Raw genomic sequence first — 18,624 nt, 5'->3', positions numbered from 1 at the left:
GTCTCACCCCTGAGTTCCCACCCTGACTTCCTACAGGAGATGGGATGAGGAAATGAGAGACCTCCTTGCCATAGCTGCCTCTCATCCAATAAACATACTTGTTTTCTGTTCTTCACACAGATACATCCCATTCCTGCTTCCTCACCTTGCCTCACCCCATACCTGCCAGCTGGAATGCCGTTTTCCCAAATCTTTGTCTATCCAAATCTGGCTTGCCTTTCAAATTTACATGTCACCACCTCTGGGAAGCCTTCTATGATTCTCCCCAGCCAAAAGAAGCATTCCTTCTTCTGACCTCCTCCAGCAAAAAGAGCAGCAGCTAAGAGCTTGGGGCTCAGTTTCTCCATCCGTAAGATGGGAATGTGAGGACTAAGTGAGATTCCATGTAAAGCCCCAGCACAGTCCTGGCACACCGTAGGTACTCAGTAAATGGCAGCTGTTCATTATGAGGTTGTGATCTCCCCCTCTACCCATGCAGGACCACAGCTCCCTCAGGCTCTGGCACACAGTAGGCATCTACTGAATGCTCATCTGGGTGACCAGCAGGTGGCCCCACACCCCAATTAACCTGCCCTAACCAGCTGCTGAGCTCCAGGAAATTGGTTCCCTTGAGTCACTGGCTGCCTTCTCCTGGCCAGGGGAAAGGGAGAGAGGGCAGAACTGGCAGAGTCTTGGCTTCTTGATGTGTCACCTAGCAGACACTTGGGCTGCACTAGTGACCAAGGCCTTTGGGCTTGGCCACCCCTCTCCCCTTCTCCACTGAAACCTTGCCCACTCTTGTGAGGATTACTCTCATTTAAGAGATAAGAAAACTGAGGCCCCTCCCAAAAATAAAATTAAAAAAGAAAAGAAAAAAACGAAAACTGAGGGCCAGCAAAGTACATGAGACCATAGAGCATTCTCACAATTCATCAACTGGTAGAAGCATGTCTGCCAAGGATGACAGAAGGATCTGGCCTTGATTAATCAATGTCTCATTTTACTGATGGGGAGCCTCAAAAAGTGGAACAGCCTTGCCCAAGGCCTCATGTAAACCAAAGCTCAAATCTCCTGGCTCTAAACTAAATAGCCAACCCTACCCCAACCCACACACAGGGTGGGAGGTGGGCTTCCCAGACCCTTGCCTGCCTGCTGGCCTCCATTCCAAGGAGTGAACATGCTGGCTGCCCAGAAGGACAAAGGGAAGAATTTTATCCTGGGTCTGGGGCAGCTGTGAGCTGTGATGCAAAGGCTCAGCACAAGGCAGCCAGTTCCAAAGACAGCTACCCAGGTCCTGTGTCCCTTCCCATGCCTGCCAGTGAGTGGGAGTTTCAAGCAGGCCTGGAAGCATTGAGACCCCTGCAGACGTTGCAGCAAGCTGCATTTTGAGGCTCAATTCTGACACTGCAGTGGAAGGGCTGAATCGAGGGCGGAGAGGGGCTGGTGTGGAATAGCAATGAGCCAGGCCGCTAGAAGCCAGCCAGCACCAGGTTTACAAGACAGAAAACTCGGCTGTCAGCCGGGTCAGGGGGAACATCACTGGAAAGAAATGTCACACACACACGCACTCACACATGTGTATTTACCTCTTATGGATTCTTTTTTTTTTTCTTTTTTTGAGGAAGATTAGCCCTGAGCTGACATCCGATGTCAATCCTCCTCTTTTTGCTGAGGAAGATTGGCCCTGGGCTAACATCCCTGCCCATCTTCCTCTACTTTATGTGGGACGCTGCCACAGCATGGCCTGACAAGCAGTGCGTCGGCGCGCGCCTAGGATCCGGACCTGTGAACCCTGGGCCGCCGAAGCGGAGTGTGGGCACTTAACCGCTACGCCACCGGGCTGGCCCCTCTTATGGATTTTTTATTGAAAGCTCCCAGGGAGGCTCCACGGAGCCCATGCAAATGCCTGTGTCTGAACAGGCGGATGTGAACGTGTGGCTATTTGGCTTCTTAGCTCACCTGATACCAACTGATTGTCAGGAATTTGCTCCCATCTCACAGACAGCCACACTGAGGCCCTGGCTTGTGAGAGCTGTACCTAATGCCAGAGATCAAGGGGCCAGGATCTAGGTTGGACTTGTTGCTGGGCCAGGCTCCTCATGGGATGTTAGAAGTGTGCAAGCAGATGTGGGAGATAGGGGGTAACTACCTCTGCTCCCCCACCCCCACCGGGTCCCTACCTAGTCATAGGAAGGTTCATGCCCCTCCCCCACAACAGCGATGGGCTAAATATGGCCAATAAGAATCCTTCCCTGGGACTGGCATGTGACATCTGAGCAGGTGCCTCCCTCTGGGGCTGCTGCACCTGTCATCTTGCATGTGAAGAAGGCTGTGCAGGAGGAAAATCCAGGCCAGCCCCAGGGAGAAGCACAGACAGGCAGAGCTGAAGGGTGCAGAGTCCCTCTGTCCCTAAGGCCCTGGTCTCTGCAGTTCTGCCTTCAATCCTATAACCTATAACCTATCAGGCACTCTCCCTAGCCACTGAGGTGCATAAATTCTCTCTTTAGTTTAAACTGCCCCATAACATCTCCTTCTCAAGCCACTTCCTTCCTTCATAGACCATAGCAAGCCTGTGATTCAACACTTATTTGTGTGATATTTTGTCCTCCCTCATGAGTGCCTGCCTGGCACCCAACACAGGTCTCAGGCACAGTGGTGCTCAGTAGCCAAGTGAAGGAGTCTGTCTTCTCCCCTGCAGCTTTGTCACCAGACTGTATCTGCCTTTGCATCTGGCCAGCATTTTACTGGACAGAGTACACGATGAGGGTTGGTGTGAACCACAGGCTTGGTGAGGCCCCCAGAATTCATCTGGGGAGCCCAAGGGGCCTTCAGAAGCCTTGGCCCCTCTCTTTAAAGCCCAGGGCTGGAACCGAGGCCCAGGAATCCATATGATGCTGCTCTAGAGAGCAGGCCCTTGGGAGTGAGACCCCATGGATAGAGAAGGCCTAATTTTCTGGGTAGAAAGTCCCAGAGGTAGATTTGGGGCTGGATTGCTCTTCTCTTGAGCAACTTTAAGTACTTCTGTCCTTCCTGATGGCTAAGGATGCTGGGGTGGCAAATGGGTGTTGGATACTAATTATGCATCAGGCACCCCACTAAGTACTTCACACACATCATCTACCCATCTCCCCTAGATGATTCTACAGGGTGGGCACTATCATCCCCACTACACGGTTGAGGAAATTGAGGTAGGAAAGTTGGGGGACTTATCCAATGTCGCCAGGCTAGAAAGCAGCCCATCTCAGGAGTGTGTGCCTGTCCCTGCCTTCTAACAACTCCACACCCTCCCCCACACCCTGAGGGGAAGTGGGTGGAGGAGGGAGCACTGTGGGTGCCAGATGAGCTCTGGAAAACTGGGAGGTTTTGAGATAGGAACTGGGGGAACATGCCAGTCAGGACCCCCCTCGAGGCTGCCCACAAGGGCTCCTGAGGGCTCAGAGTGCTCTGTTGCCGGAGTAGTCAAAAGACAGTCTCCAGCATCCCACCCCCACCCCTCCCCGACATTCTTGCTGCCAAATGAAATCTGGCAGCTTCTGAAAATAGCTCAGTGCTGCAGCAGGCACTCTGCCCGCCCTTCAGCAGGCTGGCATACAGCTGGGGGTGGCCACTGTGGGCAGACACTGGTGCACGCGGGGCGGGGGGTGGGTGTCACACACACAGTGCACCAGCGCAGCACAGAGCCGGCGGCATGGGGCAGCTGCCATCCCTCAGCTCCTCTGACCTTTCCATACCTGGCGAGGCCACAGTGGCCCTGGACTCAGCCTGGCATGTTTACCAGGCCGGAGGCACCCTCTCAAGGAGGGGTTAAATCACTAGTGGGTGTGAACAGCTGCCCTTGGGCCACTTTTGTACACTCATGTAGACAAAGAGAAACCCAGGAGGCAGGGGAAAATGCCAAAATGGTGTTTATTGATATCTGGATGTAAAATTCAGCAGTGTTGTCTTATCTGACACAGTCTGGGGTTTCCCAGCCAGTGAGAAAGGGGTCAGGAACCAGGAACCTGGCTGGGTGTCAGGCACTTGTCAGGCCCATATCAGGCACTCAGCACCCAGAGGCTACCCTGGGCAGTGGGGGGGCTGGGTAAGCCTGGACCAGCAAGGAAGGGACCCTCTCTACTCTGACTCAGGCTGAAGACAAGACCAGACCTAAGCATCAGTCAGCAGCCTCAGGTCTGACCCAGAATATAGAAAGAGACCCGTGATTAATGGGGAGCCTCTTGGCCCTGCCCCTTGCCATCCACTCTCACAAAAATACACCAGGAGACAGCCCCTGCCGTCTACCAGGACAGGGTGGAGGATGAACCATTATGGAGTCCTGCTTGGGATCCAGTGAGCAGGTGGGGACAGGAGAACTGTACTGGCTTTTGTCACAGTGACATTTTCCAAAGTAGAAAAGGGTTAAAAACTCCTCCCACCCTCAGTTGAGATGAGAGGCCACTCTTTGGGTAGGGGTTAGGTAGTAACAGGATGGCTGGGCCCAGGGACTCCGTGGAGGGAGAGCTCCAAGGGCCCTGTGGGATGGGGTTGCAGCAAGACAGGGCTGAACCACTCAGAAGGCAGGCAGACTGACCCTGCAGCCTCAAGGAGACCAAAGAGCAGGGAGTTTGAGACGGGCAAGCAGTGTAAGGGAGACCATCCTCCCCGAGAAGGCAGAGGCGGACCCTCAATTGCCCCTTCTCCCTCCCTTGCTCACTCACTCAGCATTCACAGACAGAAACTCTGTCCCTGGTCACCATGGCAACCAATGGCCAGATGCCTTTCCCAAGGCCAGGCCCATTTGCCCACGGCGAGGGTGTGGAGGGGGGGTGTTGGGGGGGGTGCACTCCATGGAAGGAGGGAAGACCAGCCATAACTCCTAGTGGCCTAGAAGTCTAATGCTGTGCCCCAGGGTAGGACTGAGCCCTGGCTCACTCAGGCCACTCTGGCCAAAGGGGCTGTAACTGCAGCAGGTGGCTCCCTGGCCCCCAGGCTCTGGCCCTTCTCTGGGTCTCTGGAGGAGATTTGGGGTCATGGTCTCCCATCTTGAAGTTCCAAGAGATACATTAAAAGACAACAAAATCATCCTTTTGTTAAAAAAATGACCCTGGGTGCTGTGGGTCAGGGCCTCAGCACACTCCAGTCTGTCCCCCAGGCTGAGAGGCTGACTCCTCCAACGCCCCGTGAGCTACTGGTTGTTGCAGCCCTGTGAGGCTGAGGAGCCGCCTCCCTGCTTCTTTCTCCGCTTGTTGAGGAGCCGGTTGTTAGAGGTCTTCAAGTCCTTGATCTTCACCTGGTCGTAGTCCACTCGCATGGTTGCCAGAGCACTGGTCATCTCCTCCTGGGGACAGGTGTGGGGGAGGTCAGGATGTACTGACCTCAAGAGCCATCACCCTCCTGCCTGGGCAGTTGCTTAGCAATGTCAGTGACAACCTTTGCTGCCCAAGTGCCCACTGTGTGCCCAGCACTGGGCTCATCCCTTTGAGTCACATAATCCTCACTACAGTCCTTTGTTGTGGACACTGGGTTTATCCGCTAAGACACAGAATGGATAGTGACTCCCTGGGACCGCACCAAGGGTAGACAGGGACCTGGATCAATGTTACCTGCTCAGAACCACAAGGCCTGCAGGGAAGGCCATCTTGTTGGATACCCAAGGCACTGGGGCCTGAAGATTGTACCCTGGGTGCCCTAGGGCTCTGAGCTTCTGCTCCATATGCTCAAACCTGGCCTCTGCTGAGCCTAAAACCAGGCTGACCACCCTCCCAAATGTCATAGATTATAAGAGGGGTTATGGCCAAAGCTTGTGGCCAAAGCCCCTTCAATAAGCCCCTGGCTCAAAGCCCCCCATCATTGAGGGAGTGAGTCAGGAGCACCACTCTGAATGGGGTAGTGCAGTCCAATGCTCTGAGTGCCATGGCTGGACAACTGGTGCAGTCATTGACACCCTGTGCTCCAGGTATGAGGGAGGGGCCAAAGCCCCAAGTTCTGGGTAGCCACTATCTTGGAATCCCTTTTTCTAAAACCCTGGAACCTGCAGGGAGACTGAGGCAGAGTCCACCCACCTTGACTTCATCCCAGTGGTCTTTGTCTTCCTGTAGCACTCGGGCCGTGTGAAGTGGGGTCTGTGGCACCACAATTGATTGCTGGAAGGAGCCCCAAGCCCATGGATTAGAACCTGCAGGCACCTGGGACAGCACTGGCTTCCCCAACCACTCTCTTACTCCCAGTCTCAGATGAGGAAACCAAGGCTCAGGGAGATAAAAGGGGACTGCCTGGAGCAGTGGTAAAGTCAAGGTGTAGGTGGGGCACTACCACACATCTCTGGCCCGTGCCAGGGCCTCCAGAGCCATCAGCCTCCTGCCTGGCAGCCCTGCTCCAGTTCACCACCCTGCCCATCCCAGGATGAGGAGGTGCTCACATTGATCCAGGGATGGTTCATGAACTGCGTGATGGTCAGCCTCTCTGTGGGGTCCGTCTTCAGCAGGAGGCGGATCAGCTGCTTGGCTAGGGAAGCGAGGGGAGTAGTGAGGTTGCAGAGTTCTTCAAAGCCAGTTGTCCCCCCATCTCTCCACACAGACCACAAGCTCTGCATATGCTCCCAAATTCCTAACCCACAGAAACAATGAGCTGGTCACTGTTTCTTGTTTTAAGCCACTAAGTATTTGGGGTGATCTGTTAAGCAGCAATAGATAACTGACACAGGGCAGACTTGTTTGTGGTGCCCAAGGGGAAAATAAGAATGAGGGACAGGAGTTAGAGGAAGTTTTGAGGAGGCAAGTTTTGAGCCCATTTGGCAGATATAGAAACTGAGGTTCAAAAAGATTAGGTGACTTGCCCATACAGCTGGGATGTGGAGGAGCCAGGATTTGAACACAAATCAGTTTGACACCAAAGTGGTATCTCCCAGAATGAAGGCTGATGGTGTTCAGTGGGGCAAGCTGGGGCAGAGAGGTTCACTCACCATCATCAGAGACCTCTGACCACTCAGGATTCGGGAAGCCATACTGGCCCAGGCGGATCCTCCTCTTCATCCCTGGGGAGATGGCCTGGCCCGTGTTGGAGTAGAAGGGTGGGAAGCCGCATAGGCTGGGGAAGGGCGGAGGTCATTCGGCCAGGTGTGGGGGCAGCATCAGAGTGGACCCATTCTCCTCCCCAAGTCCCTGACTAGGGAGACAGCCAGCCAGACACCATAGGAATAATACCAGCCCTCTGGACTCCCGGGCTCATCCCAGGAATGCCAACTGCCCTTGGCATGGGGAGGCCTTCAGGCAGCCTGAAGGAGGGGTGTCCCATGATCAGAAGGGAAGGGCAGCCTGCATGAGGAGTGACCTGCTCAAGCTCCTCACCAAGGTTGTGTGGGGAGCAGAAGTGGAACTGAGGGTACATGGAGGGTGCAGGAGGTAGAGGCGGTGGTACTCACAGGATGTACATGATGACGCCCAGGGACCACATGTCGCATGACTTGTCATACTTCTCTGGGCCCAGGACCTCAGGAGCTACCATGGCAGAGGGCACAGGAGGGCTCTCAGCCCCAAGGGTCTTGGAGCCCAGGCAGAAGCCTGAAGCCTGAGCAAGGTGGGGAGCAGGTGCCCAGACTGGGGGGGAGTGGGGGGGCAGAGCAGACTGGTGTCTGGCACTTTCTGGGAAGGCAGCATGTGTGTGAAGTTGGGGAGGAAAAATAGCTCCCGGAAAAAATAAACTCGCTTTTAGGCTGGGCTGTAAGAAATGATAGCCTTCTAGCTCCTTTGGGCCAGACTCAGCCTTGGTGAGGGAGGAGAGGGAGAGAAGGCCAGTCTGGGGCTTAGTGGGGTCCTTCCATAGGCAAGAGGGCCTCAGTCACCAGCTGCCCTGGGTCCCTTGCCTCCCTGGTCACACAGCCTAGGTCACAGGCAAGGAGGGGCCAGGGGCAGGGCTCTGGGTTCCACTGTCAGCTTGGCTACCATTCCATGGGGCCTTGGTCTGGTCTTCCCATCTGTGCAATGAGATGGGTAGGCCAGAAGATTTCTAAGTCGAAATACTACAAAACATATCCTGGTAAAAGGAGTGCCATTTCAGCTGTCTTAGGGGGCTTCCCACCCCTTAAACAGTTCTCTTGGAAGGCCTCTCCTGAGGGAGAAGAGCCCTCTGTAAGGGGAGTCATCACCCCACTCAGGTAAGGGGCACTTTCAGCAGGGGCTTTTCCAGGTTTGGGGGCTGCCCACTTACAAGGGAGCAGGGAGCTTTTCCAGGAAGCATGAGTATGTACACACCCCCAAGTCCCATCCATACTCTGGCCTACGGGACCCTCTCCCACAAGGCAGGTGGCTGGTGCCCTGTATCCTTCTAATGTAGGAGGAAGGGCCTGCCCACTTTCTGAATACGAATCCCGGGAAGATAAAAACTGGAGAAAAACAACCATGGTTGGGCTCCGTCCTGAGCTGATGGCAGCCTTTTATCACGTATATATTTAGAGCTGCCGTGATGTCATTCAGCTCACAGGCCATAGCCAGAATTTTCCTGGATCTATTTTCAAAAGCAGAAGCTGAAGTCTGGGAGAATATTTTTGCAGCCTCCGGCCCCCCACGTCACCACCTCCACGCAGACAGTGCCCCCCTCCCTCCTTACTGGGCTTTAACCCTTTGGCTCCTGCAACCCACTGGCTGCCCCACACCACAGCAAGGTCCAGTGCGGGAAGGGAGGTACAAACCATGTCCCAAGGACTCACCCACATAATAGGGAGTGTAGCAGGGTGTCTGCAGGGCATTTTGGGTGGTCTCCTTGGCAAAGCCAAAGTCAGTGAGCTTGAGTATTGCATCTTTCTCCTTGGATGTGTAGAGCAGGTTTTCAGGCTGGGCCAGGAAGAAAAAACATTGGTCTGGAGTTAGGCACCACGTGGGGGCAGAGTCCCAAGGTGATCTTCAGCCAGACTTCCTCCCCGTCTTGCCCTAATCGATGCAGGAACAGCCAGGTCCATCTCGTTAAAAAGACCTGGGCCTTGGCCACCAACAACATGGGCCAAATATGCAAGACCAAGGTGGCTGGGAGGTGATACCTCCTTTCACAAAGGGGAAACTGAGGCAGGTGTTCAGCCAAGTCTGTGAATAACCAAGTGCCACAGAGAGTCCAGGGGCAGGAACTTCTGAAACTGAGTTGGTGATGCTGCCATGAAATGCCAAAATGAGGGTTCTGGGGGAAGGTACGCTGCTCATGAGCCAGTGTTGCCAAGTACACGTTCTGTAACCAACCCAGAATGAGCCAGCAGAGCATCCCCACCTGAGGTTGCTCAGGGAGACGGCCCCCACTGCCTAGGCCCCAGGAACTGCACAGAGGCAGTTCTTCCTGGTTGCAGAGCACAGAGAGGCCTGAGGGATGAGGGCAGCGGGGAGGTCTGCATGGAGGAGGCAGCCTTGAAGCTGGTTTTTAATAAATGGGTAGACCTAAACCCACAGAGAGGAGCAGGAGGGACCCCCAAACAGAGCTGGGGTAGAAGGATGGTGTGTTGGATGGAGTTCCAGTCTGGGAACCAGTGAAAGCTATTTCTCAGGTTCTTATGACAATCTGACCTTGGATTGGGATAAAAACAGGGAAGCAGGTTTAGTCTATGCAAGAGAAAATCTCCTCTGCAGAAGGCTTTTCTCTCCTTGGGAAAAAAAGGAAGCCAGGACCAAAATAAAGCAAGGGTTCAGAAGGTGAGTCTGTCGTGGCTCCACGTGTATCCAAAATCAAAGGATAACTGGATGGTTTGGCAGTGCTCAGCCAGAGGAAGGACCTGATGTAGCAGCTAGACCCTCAACTCTCCTCTGCCCAGTCTCAGGGGAAATAAGCCTAGGGAGATAATGCTCTTAAGTCTGAGGCAGAGGGCCCAGGAATTATAGACTCTGCTCTGATGGTGGCTGGCACGTACATGCATGTGTATGCGGGGCTGCCCCAGTTTGCATTTCATCCATCTGATCCTGATGACCTCTAGGACCCAGTCTTCCCTGGATAGGAAATTTGGAGAGCTGAGCCTCGAGAACAGCTCTGAAGCCCATCCACTGAAATGGCAAGCAGGCCCAGCAACTGGGACTACCTCTGCTCCTTCTTCCTTGCCTCCCAGCAAATGGCTTCTTTCCCTTAAAATGCTGGTGTTAGAGGGCTTAATCTATTGAAACTATGGCTGTTACTTCACAGAAGCCCTAACAGTGTCAGGCAGCCCCTGTCTGAGGCCTGGCACATTACATGTTCACAAAAATCCTTGCTGAATAAACAAATGAATGAATGACTCCCAGTGCAGCAACTGCAGCCTTGGGCAAAACACTTAATCTCTGAGCCTCGGTTTCCTCATCTGTAAAATGGGTAATGGCACATATCTCACAAGGTTAGGTGAGGATTAAATGAGATGCTTATCGGGGCCTACTGGCTTGAGGTAGGCACTCAGTTATTCTTATGGCTTTTGGGATTACATAATGGCACTCAGTTATTCTTATGGCTTTTGGGATTACATAATGTTTGAAGGAAACAAGGAGACTCATCTGGCAAGAGCAGAATGAGTATGCTAGAACATCGGAGAAGAGGCTGAGAAGAGCAGTCTGGGCCAGGAGGCAGAAGCCTTGAGTGCCAACCAAGAAACCTGGCCTCCATCTAGTGGGTGCTGGGAGCCACCAGGAATTGTAGATGGTACTCCCTTCCCGGGTCCCCCAACCTGGGTCCTGGAGCCTTACTTTGACGTCTCTGTGGGCGATGTTCTGGCTGTGCAGGAACTGGATGGCGGTGCCAATATCTCGCATGATCTCTGCAGCTTCTGCAGACACAGACAGAGGAGGGGGTCAGTGATGCCAGTCAAAAGTCATGCAGCTTGGGGATCTCCTCTCTATCATCCCCCCTGGGATAGCATAAGATGGTGACAGCACTCCTGCCACCAAGGACCCCCATCCCATACCCCCACTCTAGTCACCTAGTCTCCTCTGGGGATGCCCTCAGCCCACCTGGACCTCTTTTCTCAGGCCTGGGTACCTCTCCCCAGCTCAACTGCTGGTTGGCACAAAGAGGCTTTGAGGCTTCTATCCCAAGGCCATCAAGAGTCCATCTCGGACAAGGTGTCACAGACTTACAAAACCCCTTGGTGTATGAACACTCTGTCCCATCCTCTCTTGTTCAGCTGGGAAGACTGAGGCACAGAGAGGAGCAGGGCCTTGCCCGGCATCACACAGCAACTCTGTGTGATCTTTCTCAGCCTGAATGCCCCCACTGGTCCAGCTGCATGCACATACCTCTCTCAGTGAAAGCCTGGTCGCCACGCTCCTGAATCCTGCTGAACAACTCACCTCCTTCCATGCTGTAAGAGAAGGTGACTATAAGCAGGGAGGGGGAGAATGAGGACTCAACCTGCCCTGCCCTGAATCATGGGCCCAGGCCTCAGGCCCTGCTGCTCTTTCCTTGGGGAACAGTCACTGTCAGCCTCTGTGTGCCTTGCAGAGCCTGGTGCATGGAGGGTTGTCAGCTTGGGTGGGTTGAGCTGAACTCTTAGAACTAGAGAAGGGTGGTGGGCTCAGATCTTACCAGGGAGCCCCTGTGTTCCCAGTGGCACTGCCCCACCTGGCTGAGCTTGGGCAGCCCCACCCCAATCCAAGTCTCAATTTCCCCAAATGAGGAATGACATGTCAATTACTGTCATCGCGACCACTGTTTTCTGAGCACCTACTATGTGCTGTGCCCTGGACAAACCCTTTGTGTGCACTGATGTGTGACCCTGGGCTGGTCCCTTCACCTCTCTGTGCCTCAGCTTCCTCTTTTGTAAAATGGAGATTATGGCATCAACCTCACAGAGTTATGAAGATTGAATAAGCAATCACATGGAGCACTTAGACTAGAGTCAAGCACAGGGTGAATGCTACATTAAGATCTTCCTCCACATTTTACATGGGAGTTACAAAGATTCAGAGAGGTTAACAGCTGCCCAAGGTCACACAGCTAGTGGGTAGCAGAGCCAGGATCTGAACCCCAAATCTGACTCAAGAGCTGCTGACCGGTAGGGTGAGGGGAGGACTTGAATGGCAGATGGGGAGGAAATGGAGGCCCAGACACAGGACCCAGGATCTGAGGAAGGCTAGGGCTGAGCCACAGAGCTATAGGAGAAGCCCAGGGTGAAGGAGGCCACTGGCTCCTGGTTCTAGGCCCTGATCACACAGCATCTGGTGGGACCATGGGAGCACAAACCTGGGTAGGAAGGAGAAAGCTGAGGGGACTATGTCTGTCCCTCTCTTCCCCATATCTTCCCCCACCCACATTCAGGGCTTGGCGGCCTTCTCTGACAGCTCTTCCAGCCCATCCTCACAAAGTGGAAATCACACCCAGGGAGGCCATATTAGAGCCCCTGTAGCTTCCTTCCCACCCTTGTGGGAATGCCCTCATGGCCAGCTGCACAGCTCCATGCACAGGGCCTGCAGCTGTCCCCACCCCTACCCCTCAGGGGCTGAGGTGCCTCTTGGAGCTGCTATGTGAAGAACAGAGAGGGCTCCTGGAAGAATGGCAGGAACCTGGAGGCCACAGAGGTCGCAGTGAGGAGCCAAGGCAGGGTGGGCCAGCATACCATTCCATGACGATGAGGAGACAGCGCTTGCTGTGATGCATGTTCTCATACACGTCCAGGATGCGCACAATGTGGGGGCCACCAGAGGCCTGCCAGTGGTGGTCCACCTCCTGCCGGGCCTTGGGGCTGTCATACAGGAGCTGAGGGCAGGTGGGCATAGAAAGCATCAGGCTCATAGCCCACTTCCCCAGCAGCCACCCAGATAGTGCCACTGCCCTCACTTTGCAGATAAGGACATGTAAGCTCAGAGAGGACTGTTACCTGCTCAAGGTTACCCAGCTTATGAAGGGCAGAATGAGGATTTGAATCCAGGTTTTCCTGACTTGTGGTCCAATAAGCCTCTGGACTTGACTGAGGGTCAGCCTTAAGCAGCTTGGTCATTAGCTCAGGGAGGCCCTGGGAGGTGGCTGACAGCTTGGAAGGGCTCAGAGGCCACAGAAACCTCTGCCCCCCTCCCCAGGGAAAGCAACTGAAATGGAAATTGAGTTTTGTAGTCAAATCACATATCAACTGTGGGACCCCAGGCCAGGGGCCACACACGCCTTGAGCCTCATTTTTCCAATGGGATGGCCCAAGGGTTGTGGACCCAGAGGTAGAATTCAGGAGCAGAGAGCACCCTAGTTGAGGGAGGTGATGGCCTGGTGGAATGAGATCTAGGTTTAGAACTGAATTCCTCCAATGACTCGGTGCGACCTCAGGTGAACACTGACAGCTTCAAGCCGCAGCCCACAGCTCTGTAAAATGGAGTAACAATGGAGTCATCCCCACAGAATGCATCACAGCAAGCCAGGCAGCAGGTGGGCGGGCGTCAGAATCCTTGCTCAGGTTAACTCAGCCCTGAGCTATGGCTGCCAACCGTAAGGCCAATCACCGGAAATGAGCAAGGCTCTGGAGTAGTTCTGCTCAGAGGAGGTGTAGGGGGAGGAAGAGAAGTCAGCATGCAGGGGGAGGAGGCCCAGAATGGGGAGAGCAGGGACAAGCCATCCCCAGGCAGGGCTGCTTGCCCAAGGCCTAGCCACATTTGTTTCCTAGTTGAGCTGGGGTAAGGACTAGGGTTGATACCCAAGATTGGGGCTCAGATTGCTCAGCACCACAGGACCCTGGGCCACCCCTGGGCAGGATGGTTTCCCCTCTGCCAGGGCACTCTGTGGGGCCGGCTCTGGGACCAAGCTCTCTAGGCGAAGGTAAACTGGGGCGGGAAGGAAGGCAGTGGGCTCTCACATCTGCTGCCCCTTTGCTGTTAGCTCTATTTCTGGCGCTCCTTGATTCGACCCTAGCCTGGCAGTGCAGGGAGTTGGGCAAGCCCCTCCAGCAGCTCTGGGCTCCCTGCTCCATTACTCAGTCGGTGGGGCATGCATGGAGGCTGCTGCGGGCAGACACTCCCAGCCAGAAAACCATGAATCCCTTGCTCATGCTGTCTTTGCCTCCCAGATACCCCTCAGTCTGTGCCCACACTCCTCCCAAGCACTAGTTTTTTGCTCACAGCACTGGGGACAGAGGTTCAGTCACCCCCAGTCACCACACCAGCTTGCCCTCACAGTGTCCTGAGGTGGCTCTAGCCAGGAGTACCCCAGTACTTAGCCAGAGGACCCACGATGCACCATCCTCCCTCCCTGCTCTGTCCTCTCTGTACCCCTTTTCTGCCTGGCCTCCTAACCCTTCTCCCTGCCCCTCGCCACCTCTTTCCCCAGCCTGACCTGATTGTGTCCTGCTGGGGCCCCCAGGCTGTCTTCTGAACCCCCTCCCTACTCTGCCCCACTCTGGCATCTCACCTGTACACCAGAGTCCTCTCTTCTCACATAAAATCCCAAGCCCATGGCTGGAATGCTTTCGATGGGTTCCTCAGCCCCACCTCTCTCTCTCCGGCCCTTCTCTACCTATCCCCTCCACTCTTTAAATCCCCACCCCAGTCCTCCAGATAAAGGCCACCTCCTTGCCTGGTGCCCAGGACTTGCCTCCCTTTCCCATCTCATTTCCTGCTACCTCTAGCCCCAGAACACTTTTTGATCTAGCCAGAACGATGTACAAACAGGCCTCACTCTATGCCTATGCCACGTGCACTCTTGCCCTGTCTCCTTCTCCATTGGGTCAAACCCCCTCTTTTTGAGAAACCTTCCTGGCTCAGTTGAGATGTCTCCTCCTCTAGAAAGTCCCGCCAGCACCTCCCCGATGGTTTTTGCTTCTGTACCTCCCACCAGGCTGGAAGCAGCTTGAATGCAGAGGCAGGTGAGGTTAACCAGGTCCCTGGCTGGGGCCTAGCAGAAAACATTGAGCTCCTGAGCAAACAAAGGATGGGAGGATGGGCATGGGGCTGGAAAGAGACAGGAGATGTGGGAGGGAGAGGCGGGAGGAAGGGGCCAAGGAGAGGCTAGAGAGCCTCATGGTCTGGGCTTGCAACCTGTGCCTTGCTAAGGTGGAGAGGCAGGTGGAGCTGCCCTGAGTTGGAGCCTCTCAATGCCTCCCACCCCACTCAGTCCATATTTAGGAACCCATTTCCCACACCAATTAAAATAGTCCTTCTCTGAGTGCCAAGGCCCTGAGAACAGGCACAGAGAGGAGGAGAGGGCTGCCCCCAGAAGCATAATAAATGTCCCCCTCTGGCCTCTCTGCAGGGGAGATCACAGGGGCCAGAGCCCCGGACCTGGCCCCACCCAGACCCAGCTGCCAAGAAATCTCCTGGCCTGTCATTCTTGACCTCTCGGGTGGGTTGACCTTGAATGTTGCCCCAAACCTCTTAGAACCTCCATTTCCTCATCTTTCTTCCCCATAGCCAGAGGCTTCTCCTCTTCCAGGCATCCCCTCCCCATGTCACCTCTTCTCAGAAGACCTCCCTGACCATTCTGTGTAAAGAGGACCTCAAGGGTCCCTCATTCTCCCTTCTCTCTTTACTTTTCTTTCTTTATATATATGCTTTGTTTATTGACATATACTTTACATACAGTAAAACGTACAGGTCTCAAGAGTCCAGTTCAATGAGTTTTGACAATTGCACACACCCCTGTGACCCACACCGCAATCAAGACAGAAAACATTTCCAGGTCCCCAGAAAGCTCCAGCGTCATCGCTCTTTTTATCTACCCACTGTGCAGCACTTGCTCACAACCTATAATTAGATTGTTTCTTTGATAACTCTTTAAACAAACACACACACACATATAGATACTGCACTTTCGACGTGCCTGGATCTGTTCTGAGCACTTTATAAATATGAGAAGGAAGGGACTTCATTATCACCGTTCTTCAGCTGAGAAATTGAAGCACAGAGAGGGGAAGTAACTGGTCCCAGATCACGTGGCTGCTTCCCCAGTCAGGCCGGCACCATGCTGCCTCCCTCATCAGACTGTGGGCCCACAAGGGCAGGGCCGATCTGCCTGCTCACCTCTGGATCCCAATACTGGGGCACAGGGCCTGGTGCAAAGCACTGGCTCAGATAATATTTGTAGATTTAATGGACAATCTATAAAGTGGGGATAAGGGGAAGAAACTCTCACAACCCATCATGAGGACAGAATAAGACTAAATTGATGAAGACCCAGGAAGGCTCAACAATTGAGAGATATGACAACCTGGCCAAACTTGCTCCCCACTGTACCTCACCCACCCTCTCTGGTGAACCAAACTTTACTTCCTCTTCCAAGGAGCCCATCCCGACTGCTCCAGCCCACAAGGCCATTGCTACAAGTTGGCTTCATTCATGCAGATACATGAGTCCACACTATCCTTCATAAAAGGTGTCCCCAAGCAAGAGCCCCATCTTCTCAGGCGTGGGAATGAGCATAGGGCTAGGAGACAGGAGGCCCAGGTTCTACTCCTATTCTCAGTGTGACCTTGGGCTGGTCCTTTGCCTCTCTGGGCTTCTGTTTCCCCAGTGTTAAGCTGCAGGGCTTGGACTAGATTGAGGGGAGGGGGACCAGAAGGGGGACTTCTGGTCAGGGGCTCCTTGCAAAGTGCTTACTGTAGCCCCACTCCTACATCACTGCCCCCATGGAGCAGACACTGGGTTTCCATAGACCCCATATCCAAATGCCTGAACCCAATGGGGGCCACCTGGTATCTTGGTCCCCAGTCACAGCTAGTAAGAAAAGAAGATGGGATGGCCTTCTGACAACCCAACAGACGCCCTCCCTCGCCTCACTCCCATCCTACATCCCCTGAGACTCCCCCCTAAGAAGTCCACCAAAGCTGGAGGGTCTGTGATGGCTCCTAGGTAGCCCCAGGGCTCCAGCCAGTGCCCGACAGGCACCCCCACACCCACCTGTGAGACAGAACCCTGGCTTTCTCCTAAGGGAGGGGGCTCCTGGCTGTACTTGAGGTGTGGGCCCCACTGAAGTTAGATGAGCCTTGAATTTGAGAGGACATTTCCTTGAAAATGACATTGTTCTATCCTCAGGCTTTGATGAGGTGGTTTCCACCTCTCTCATCTCCCCTCACTCTCCTTTGCCAAATTTTCTTACCTGCCCCCAGAGCCCACAGCCAGATGGCAGATCCCTGCCCACCCCACCAGACAGGGGACTCCAGCAAAGGTTGAGGGCAGAGGGGTTCATGCCTCCACAGACACCTGCCTGTGCCCCTCCAGCATCACCAGGTGGAATAGGAGCCTCAGAACTGGCCAGGCCTCCTCACTACCTCCATGCTGTGTCCGTTCCCATCCAAGGACAGGGTTTACATGTAGATGGAGGAATTCTTAAGTTCAGAAGCAGGGAAAACAACAGCAGCATCTGACTGTTTGGAAAACAATTTGCAGTTTACAAAACACTCTTTTCTCTTACCTCATGGAAATGCTTGGTGCCACCCTGTGAGGCAAGCAGGGCAGGGACCATTAGCCCCAATTTACAGATTGAGGAAAAAGAGGCTCAGGAGGATGAAGTCATTGCCCTGGGGCCACCTGGCTGGAGTAAGGCAAGGCTGGAACAGGGAGGAGACAGGACTTTTGAGAGAGTATCCAGACAACCCCTCCCTGAGGGGAAATTAGAGGAGGGGGTGGCCTCAAGTCAGAGAGGCACTGCCAAAACTATAGCTTGCAAAACTCGGGAAACTTGTTCTGAAATAAATGGGTGCATGTGTGTATGCATGAGCAGGGTGGGGGGGTGCGAGTGTGTGCATGGGAACATGGGTATATGCATGTATAGGGTGTGTATGGGTATAGGGACCATGGGGGTGGAGGATGTGTGTGAGTGTGTGGACCATGGGTAGGCATGCATCTCCAGCCTCTTCGATATTAACTTTGAACCCCCAGAGAGTGGGATCCATTCATCTATCCATTTATTCATCCAATATTTTCTATTTCTCTGAAGTGCCTAGCAGAGAACTGGGCACAGAGAGGTGCCCAAGAAAGGCTGGGGGTCTTGCTTCCACAATTCAACCTGTGACGGCCTTGCCCAAGCAGGTGACCAAGCCCAGACCCCTCTGCTCAGACCTCCTCTCCCACTGAGGCCCCATCTCCACTGTAGGGCCCATCACCTCACATTGCCTAGAGCTGTAAAAACATTCTGTCTGCCTTCCTAGAGCATCAAACAGAGCTGGGATGTCTACAGAAATTCTATAAAGACACAGCCTTGGGACCAGCCTCCAACACCCTTCTCCAGCCACTTCCCAGCCCAGGAAGGGCCACCTATGCAGGCCCATATGCCCACCCATATATCCAGTGTCCACATCCAGCTCACCCCAGGGCTGGGCTCTTCTCAAGTAAAAGTGCTCATAGTATCTCCATCTGTCTCACACACACAGAAGGCCCCAAGGCCACCAGCCTGGACAGGCAGCCTCCCCCACCCCACCCCAACTTCCACACTCCCAGCCAATTAACCTGCAGCCCAGCCCAAGCTGTTCTGTGACCTCTGCCAGAACACCCACTCCTTCCAGGGGAAGACAGCTGGCTTGTAATCTCTCCCATCAGCAGCAAATTAAGAAATTTGAACTCTGGCTTTCCTGACAACCCACTGAGAGACATCATCCCTACAGCAACGGGAACCTCCTGGAAGCTGGGAACCCAGTTCCTCTCACTGCCTCATGGGCCACTACAAGTCCTATTATTTCCACATGCCCTGCTCACTGACAACAGAATTTCAGGCATTTTATAATTCTAAAGCATGATTGAAGCCAAATAAAACAAAAAACATCAG

At 54.0% G+C, this 18,624-nt stretch overlaps 1 protein-coding gene across 4 annotated transcripts in view; it reads right to left on the bottom strand.

The window, feature by feature from the left end:
- Positions 1–3,720: 3,720 nt before the first annotated feature.
- The window catches only part of MAPKAPK3 (MAPK activated protein kinase 3), a 31,757-nt gene continuing 16,853 nt past the window's right edge, over positions 3,721–18,624 (bottom strand). For 3 of the 4 annotated variants that reach the window (XM_058559403.1, XM_058559386.1, XM_058559394.1), the window contains exons 3-11: positions 12,506–12,645; positions 11,187–11,251; positions 10,638–10,717; positions 8,663–8,786; positions 7,379–7,454; positions 6,920–7,044; positions 6,377–6,462; positions 6,021–6,101; positions 3,731–5,296 (exon numbers count right to left, since the gene is read on the bottom strand). In XM_058559403.1, the coding sequence (XP_058415386.1) occupies positions 5,144–5,296; positions 6,021–6,101; positions 6,377–6,462; positions 6,920–7,044; positions 7,379–7,454; positions 8,663–8,786; positions 10,638–10,717; positions 11,187–11,251; positions 12,506–12,645 (930 nt within the window). In that variant the 3' untranslated portion in view covers positions 3,731–5,143. Of the gene's footprint in view, positions 5,297–6,020; positions 6,102–6,376; positions 6,463–6,919; positions 7,045–7,378; positions 7,455–8,662; positions 8,787–10,637; positions 10,718–11,186; positions 11,252–12,505; positions 12,646–18,624 lie in introns of all 4 variants that reach the window. The other variant, XM_058559413.1, reaches the window with a different exon arrangement.

Source organism: Diceros bicornis, chromosome 2 (genome assembly GCF_020826845.1).
Source record: "Diceros bicornis minor isolate mBicDic1 chromosome 2, mDicBic1.mat.cur, whole genome shotgun sequence".
NCBI lineage: Eukaryota > Metazoa > Chordata > Mammalia > Perissodactyla > Rhinocerotidae > Diceros > Diceros bicornis.
This window is presented reverse-complemented; position numbering and strand designations above follow the sequence as displayed.